This window comes from Hippoglossus stenolepis, chromosome 8 (genome assembly GCF_022539355.2).
Source record: "Hippoglossus stenolepis isolate QCI-W04-F060 chromosome 8, HSTE1.2, whole genome shotgun sequence".
Classification (NCBI taxonomy): domain Eukaryota; kingdom Metazoa; phylum Chordata; class Actinopteri; order Pleuronectiformes; family Pleuronectidae; genus Hippoglossus; species Hippoglossus stenolepis.
In genome coordinates this window covers 4,574,208-4,582,469 of record NC_061490.1, presented here as the reverse complement: position 1 = coordinate 4,582,469, position 8,262 = coordinate 4,574,208, and the positions used below count along the sequence as shown (strand labels likewise).

The window sequence follows — 8,262 nt, the reverse complement described above, 5'->3', positions numbered from 1 at the left end:
TCTGACATAGACTCCACACAGCAGAGTTTCAAAGGGTTACATGCAAAGAGGAACAGAGAAACCTTCCCCAGAGGGAGGACCACTGTTCATTCTTACTTGCAGCAACAACGTGAGAGATACCAGAGCAACATGGATGAAATGCAAGGCTATAGAAACATGGTGAAGGGTTTACAAGGGTTAGAAACTGACTCCCAGTCGTGTGTGAGGTTAGATAACTTGACTTATTGTTTGACATGCAGGGTCATGTGTTGGGTCTTTAGGTGAAGGTGTAGTCTTTTACCTCTCTGTATCGTTTTAGACAAAACCACAGGATCGTGCCAAAGAAAGACATATCGGCTTTGAACAATTGTAGAATCATTATTTGATTTGATGACAATTAATGTCAGAGAAAAAAATTTCTAAAATAATTGTACTGTTATATGTGATGATTTTTCTAAACATACTATAAGAGTAATACGTGGTGAAGGGGCACTTGTCTTGAAGGGCCACAAAAATGTCTCCTCTTAAGAAAATGCTTCATCATTTTGGAAAATGTTCTGAGACTGATCACATGCTCATCTTTGTTTGGTTTAGCACAAAAACTGAGGATACGTCCTGGTAACTGCACCTTGCCTAGAAATGTTCACATAAACAAACCACAACTTTTACACCTCAGTTTTTATGAATTAAACAGACAAGATACATTTTGAATTAGTGAGCTGTAGCGCTGCTGGGAGGTTGATTTTATCAGACAAGGTAGACAAGATAGCCATTTTCCCTTTTCCCGTCTTTGTGCTAACCTAATGGCTTTAGCCTTATATTTACTACAGACACAATGATATTGATCTTCTTAACTCAGCAAGAAAGCTGATAAACTAAAACATCTTGAGTGGGCTTGAAACAAATTACTTTTATGTAATCGTCCACTCTGTCTAAATATAGATTTACAGCAGTTCTGGTCTCTGTTCCGGCCAAACTCGAAGGCTGCATCATAGAAAGGTCTGAGACATGATAATCATTCAAATGGGGATGACACATTTTTGGACAGTCTAGACAAAGTTCTTGGCACACTTGTCTGAACAATATGAAAAATTTAAAACAAAACGATGTGTGAGGCATGGAAAATGCACTCATTCAGCCTTTAGCATTCTGTGGAGGTCAAAATAATGTTTGAGCCTGTTCCCAAATGGTCAGAATAGAATTCTGAGTAAAGTGTTTTTGTCCTTTAAAGTTTGGGGCACAAGAATGTTCACATAACCCCAGGTACGCATGCATTTGAAAAGCATGCATGCATTTGAAAAGGTAAAAAAAAGGCCTTGTAGATTTCCTGTGCAATGGGAGAAAAGTAATGTGTTGATACCCCCGTTGTTAACATCTCTATTAAAGCAGAGACTTCGAAGGAGGAACAACTGCTCTCTTTTTTACAATGAAGTTGGAAAAGATAAAAAAAAAGCACATTACACTCTGTTCACCAACACACCTATCCATCAAATTCGAGCTCGCCTGACGTTCAGCGAATTTTCCACCTCAGTCAGTCATTCAGTCAGTCAGTCAGCTTCTCTCTGCTGGGTGACAGAAAGAAAAGATGTCAGCGAACAGGTTTTTCAGGGAGCTCAGGGCCGTCACGTCTGTCTCCGCGGTGACTGATGAGGTTGGGAAGAGTGACGGGCAGCTGCAGTCTTTTCTCAGCCTGCAGGCCTGCCTGGCATTAACGTTATGTGCCATGTTCTCAGAGGGAACCCGTCATTCAGCTGTCACTCAAACCGACAGACAGATGGTGCACATAGACGCCGAACATGAAAGAGACTGGCAAAGTAGCAACGAATCCCTAGGTGGTCCCTCGTAGTTGAAGGGCGAGGGTTTTCTCATCACCGTTGCTTGGCAGCTCGACTTCGACTGCGCGGCCACACGTGGACATCAAGGTGCCAACGGGCCCGGACAGACATCAAAGTCTCTATCCATCAAATGTGTCACATGCTATGAAAGTGAACAGCTTGCGGTATGGCTTAGGTCTGATCTGTTTTCACCTCGTGTCCATGAATCATGACCACTTTCACTTTCTTCTGCAGGCAATGGAGATTATGTATGGAACCCCGCCGCAGCCAGAAGGCGCGATTAGACGCACCAGACTGTATTTAGGAAGCATGTTAGCGTAGTAGAGTTTCAATCAACTAAGTGCATGCGTGGGAAGAAAATTATTTAAACTAGTTTACCTGTTGGCACGCTTAGGTCCTCGCCCTTGTCTGCCACCCGACTTACACTGAACCCGACCCTGATTCCTGGGCAGGTCGGTTAGTGACAGACAAGTTTCAGATGACTTTATTTATTGATGGTTATCAGGATGTGAAGCTTTCAACAAATAAGATGAAGTAAGAAGTGAAGTAAGAAAGTATCTGATAATAAATGACCACAAGAAAATGCTAAATACATTTAATTTTTAATACTGTCAATTATCACAGACAGCACACTGCATTTTTCTAGTGTGAGTCAAATGGGAAAATAAAATCTGAAAACTGTAACAGCCGCCCAAGCTTTTTCATCTAAACTTGGACGTGTTCAGTCAAAGCGGCAAAACAAGTGAAACCAGATGAAAGGCTGTGACAACAGGTGGCATTTTCTGTGTCTTTATTGTGGACATGACATTACATCTTTTTGAAATGATGTACAAAAGTGTAACAGAACTGAGAATGGCTCAGACGAGGTAGAGCTTTCACATCGGCTTGCTGGCTTGAAAACAACACGTTATAAAACAACAACAAAAAAACCCCAGAAAAATCAAATGAAAACAAACACTCCTGTCTACCTCTGTCCTCTTATCCTTTTTGAAGTGATAATAAATACAGATATCAACCAAATACATTTGGAATAATAATAATGTCTTCTAAGGTAAATTACTCATGAAGTTCATCACAAATAAAAAAAGCAACAAGGACACAAATAAAACAACTGAAGAGGCATGACAAAAAAAAAACAACCAAAAGAAAAAGAACAACACCTGCCAGTGCCTGGGAGGGCAGCCATGACTAGCTACTGAACAAATCCTACAGTTTAGCAAAGAGAAAGACTAAAAACACACTCTTACATCTTTCTGAAAAAATAAGCACTGCCTGATGCACCTAGCATTATCTTACTTCCCATGAGGAGACTTAGCTAAAAAGCTGCGCCGCACCGCCGTCACGGAACAAATCATTCGCCGTTAAAACCAACGGGAATCGCCCTCAAGCCCCTAGAACAGAAATGACTTTGCAGTGTGTTAGCCGGCACAATTAAAGAGACATTCTCAAAGAAACCTTGTGGCTAGAACTGGACAAAATGAGAACAGTTAAAGCAGTAACCTAGTCTAAGTGCACTAGTAATGCCATTTGGTTTCTACTGCTGTATATAAAGGGTTTGGTAAAAGTGGATTACAGATATACAGCTTATATTACATACACTCACTCCCACTTCATAGTTTTTCTAAGTCACACTTCGGAGTACAAATTCATAACTGAGGAGTTAATCTTAAAGGGAATTCTGTACATTGGTATTAGTAGTACACTACCACAAAGGTTAGAGTATCCATTTCAAGTATTTTCACTACCCACACCTTCAATATACACACTGTATGTGTATTATTAGGCATAATCAAGCACACGATATTGTATGCATATCTAAACAACCCTCTGGTATAGCAACCATGCTGTCATCCTGTAAAAACGTCTGAGGTCTCAAAATAGATGGGATGTACAGTACTCTGTTTGCTCCGTAGACTTCAACTGGTGTAAATTTTGATTTTTTTTTACGTGTACAGAAAAAAAAGGTCTCCGCAAATCGACAGTTCTACTCTTGCTTTTTCGAGTCGAAGCTACTTTGAACTACCTTGCTTTTTCTTCTTCTACTTCTTCTTCTTTTCCCCCAGCGTGTCGAGGCATGGCTTATTCAATCTCTGCAGACCGCTGAGGGGAGGAAAACTAAGCACGGGACACCAAAGAAAAGAACATTTCATCCTCGCAAAGAGCAGTTCTATACCTTTACAACCAGCCGACAAAAACTTAAAACAGGCTTTCATTGCAGAGGAGGTAGGCTGGTGCACAAAAGCATCTAGAGGGAGGCTGGAGTACACAGGAGCGAGTGAACCCCTCACACAGTATGGAGAGGTTTGAAAAGAATGCACCTACACATGCATCGATGCACACTCACTCTCTCACACACACACACACACCTGTGTTAAGGCTGTGACGGCGCTACAGTTTAATAGGCCTCAAAATGTGTCCAACTTGTGTATTTATCCCTGAACTCTCTGGAAGCCTGACCTCCTGACCTCTGGCTGCTCTCTCTCTCTATCTCTCTTTTTCTCTCTCTCTCTCTATTACCTTTTCATTTCTGTCTTTCTAAAATGCAAATCTTCTCATCTCAACTCAAGAAATTTAGGCCTTGTCTACATCACTGCGGATATTTACAAACACTCAAACAAGCATGCCAGGTCAATAGGGGGCAAAAGAGTCGATGTTAACGACCTGTCAAATACCAGAGAAGATTTTTTTCGCAAAAATATCTGCATTAGTATAGACAAAGTGTGAGATTCGTGGCATCTGTCTTAAATGTTTTATTGACAAAATCAGCTCTGAATCTCGGGTTATTTGTTATGTCAGATGTACATGTTGTACGATATGTCTGTTTTTGTTAAATCTGCCGGTTTTAAAGTAATAGATGGACAGTTTGGGAATAATGCACATTGATACAGAGAACTCAGCTACTCAAGTTTTATTTAGAATTTTATTTTTATTTGTAACTGTCCAAATTAAGCAAATGAAGCTGCAATGTTTCACAATTATTTGAGAATGAAAAAGAACAAATTTTAAAAAGCAATAAAAGCAATTTACCCCAGTGGTTCCTAAAGCATAACCAATTAATGTCTTTACTGTGCAGATATTAACTTGAAAAGTATCACCAGTCGGGACTTTCGGGGCTCCGTAGTTTTCCCTTTCGAAAATCTCCTTTGAAAATGTTATTAGATATTTTACAATTAAAAAAAAAAAAGTTTTGAATTTTTCCTATCCCAGTTACTATCTTGTGACCCCCTCAGATTACAATGCGACCCTGTTACGGGACCCAAAACTGCTTTCTAACAAAAAGACTAACAGGATTTTGGTACCAAAGATTTCATCGCATACTGAATGTAGCTAAGGATGAACAAGCCAGAAGGTGAGAGTTGCCCTTTAATGATGTGGAATATTAAGACGCCTCTTTTCGAACACTAGCAGTACCATGTTGTCCTTTGCATGTACGGGACATAAGCTGGAGCTTGATCTGTCCGCTCCACTTACGAGTTCCTGCCACTCCCTCTGTTGTGGAGTCTAATTCAAAGTCAGACACTCCCCAACATGATGGAGCTATGGAGGAAAACTGCCTCCACTCAGTTCTTTCCTCTTAAATGGACAATAATTGAATGACCATAAAAGTGGTACGCTCATTTATATTGGCTATTAAAAACGCACACTCTTTTTAATGAGCACTAAAGCAGACACCCCCATTAGCGTTCTCTCTCTCTCTCTCTCTCTCTCTCTCTGTAATCCTACCTCTCTCCAACTCAGTCTCGCTCTCTCTCTAATCATCAGCTGTGCAGCCTCAGAGTGGTCACTGCACTCTGGAGTGGAAGGAAGTGAGTTGAACACGCAGACACACACACACACACACACAACCACACACACATAGAAGTCGCCATCTTCATGACTTAGAGCCCAGATGAGACGAGCTCGCAATGTGTCAGTTGACTGTTGATGAAGGGCAGAGCATCCTCTCCTCTCTCGTGTCATTTCCTGGATGATTGGTGTCCTGAGGAACGCACAAACGCATACAATAACGCAAAAATACAATGCGGGAAGGGGTCGACTACAGCAGCCATGCAATGCCACAGTCCTCTACTAAAATCTTTTCTTCTTTTCATAAATATTGTTGCCTCTTGTCGAGCTGCGCGAAGCAGATGGTGGTGCCTCCAAAATGGCAGCAAGAGGTAAGAATTTCAGTTCTGAGGACCTCTATGTTCCGTCGTCCTTTTATGTTGATGTAAACTTAACACAACTTTCCTTATTTTGCCAAACTTCACACTAAAAAAGAGCAAACGTTGGCGAGTCCACCTTTCCTTTCTGTCTATTCTCTCCTTCTTCTGTGGCCCTATATTTTCTGCTTTTACAACTGCCTAGCACAGCTTTAACTAGCTTCTTAACAAAAACAAAAGTACTTCAAAAAAAATTACAAGAACCTTCATTTTATACATTTCTTCTCGCAGGATACTCAGCGGAGAGGAGAGGCTCAAAAAGTCAATCATGTGTCTCGGGTTCTATTTGAAGATATCTATGAGTGGTGGCTGTGTTTTGGAGTTGTTTGATTCCCTGACTAGTCTGGCCCCCAAAACCAGATCACAGTACATCCAGAGGAGATTGTTATTGTTGTTGTTGTGGCGTTGGTGGGTGTTCGGCAGCCAGCGCTCCTTGCTCCTCCCGGCTCAGTGGCAAGCTCCGTGTGTCTGGGCACAGGCTGTTGTCGAAAGGCATATGGTGGACACTCTGGACGTGCGTCTTTAGGTTCCCTTTCTGAGATGCTCGGTATGGGCAGAGCTGGCAGCAGAATGGCCTCTCCCCTGAGGAACACACACACACACACACAGTTGATAGGTCAGGTACAGAGGCCCCAGGTGACGTTATAGATGAATACAACAGAATACGACATAAACCACAGATAAGACTCGCTGCGGTGGAAACAACACAAGCAAACACAGACAAACATAAAACCAAGACACGTGATGGTAGTCAGAGGAAAAAAAGGGAAACATTATGCAGGTTAAGAGCAGCGTTCACATTTCTTTTCTTTATTTTTTACACCTAATTCAACTTATTCAACCTAATTCAAAGTAAACGCTCTGCCATTCTGTCCTGACCCAAATGGAATAACTCTTCCTTTCTGTTTGTGACACACTTCTGCTCTCTGAACAGTCCTACTTTTCTCTGTACGCTTTTCTCTCAATCACACAAGCCTGCCCTCCACCACACACACACACACACACACACACACACACACACACACACACACACACACACACACACACACACACACACACACACACACACACGCACGCACGCACACACACACTATACCCTCTTTTCTAATTAGACTGACCTACAATGGCACAGACACCTCTGCGAGAAAAAAAAAGAAAAAATAATAATAATAAAGTAAGCAACAAGCACCTGAACAAAACAAATGAGATTGCCATTTAATTGCACCTAATTATCATTTTGATAAATGGAGGAATATCAAAGCAGGAAAACAAATGACTCCCCTTGCCCCCTCCCACACCCCCCTCTCCCCGAAGAAGAAACAGGGAAATATAGCTGTTATCATACATCATCAGTAACACAACAGAGAGGACGAAGAGGAGGGGGTGAGAACAAGAGATAAAAAACAAAAAAAGATATACAATTAATCACACAAAAATCAAAAAAAAAAAGAAAAAAGAAACAGCTGGAAAGACGGCGAGGGTGAGACGTGAGAGGAAAGCGAGCACCTCCACGACACCGTCCTGTGAGGAAAACATCGCTGACGGGACCGGTGCACTACATTATACTAAAGGTTATCGTCACCGTAAAGCAGCGTCAACACTACATCTAATTGGACCCCTCTGCCGCGCCTGCTCCCATCATTCATAGCGTGCGGTAAATCTGAGACCACGCGGGTGTGTGGTTGTGTGTCTGTGTGTGATGAGTTTGATTAATTAAGATGGAGGCGCAGCGTGTGTAGAACCCAGCTCGCTCCGAATGTCAAATCAGAGCAGATATACTCCTGTGTTCCCTCGGCCTCGACGCACGTCACTGGGAAGGTGTTAAATTTGTCAGATATTTAATAATATAATAAGATATTTACATGTTTACTATAATACAAGATGAAGAAAAGGATGAGCTGAAGCCAAGGGATATTTATTAAACTACTACTTTATTATCGAATTACCTGCCAATTAGTTAACAGCTCATTTTTAGCTCTAGTCCCTGTTCGAAGTTGTGATGTTTTTGAACTGCACCTCCCACAAGTCACTTCTTTTTGTTGAGGAAGTTTGAGTTCTTATAGCGGGAGCTCTTCCATATGTGAAACCATACATCTTAACTCTACGTGCAGATGTTTCCATCCGAAACACTCGGCAGACACGTGTCAAGGTGTCAACTTGAAAAAATACTACTTATTCAGACCAACTTTTTTTCAGAACGTTATACTAGTAGAGTTATAGATGATGGATGGCTGCAGCTGCACGCC

General features: G+C 41.6%; 1 protein-coding gene across 3 annotated transcripts in view; it reads right to left on the bottom strand.

Moving 5' to 3' along the window:
• Positions 1–2,587: 2,587 nt before the first annotated feature.
• Positions 2,588–8,262, bottom strand: part of znf516 (zinc finger protein 516) — a 48,605-nt gene continuing 42,930 nt past the window's right edge. For 2 of the 3 annotated variants that reach the window (XM_035163368.2, XM_035163367.2), the window contains exon 5: positions 2,588–6,598. In XM_035163368.2, coding sequence (XP_035019259.1) covers positions 6,402–6,598 — 197 coding nt within the window. In that variant the 3' untranslated portion in view covers positions 2,588–6,401. The remainder of the gene's footprint in view (positions 6,599–8,262) is intronic. The other variant, XM_035163369.2, reaches the window with a different exon arrangement.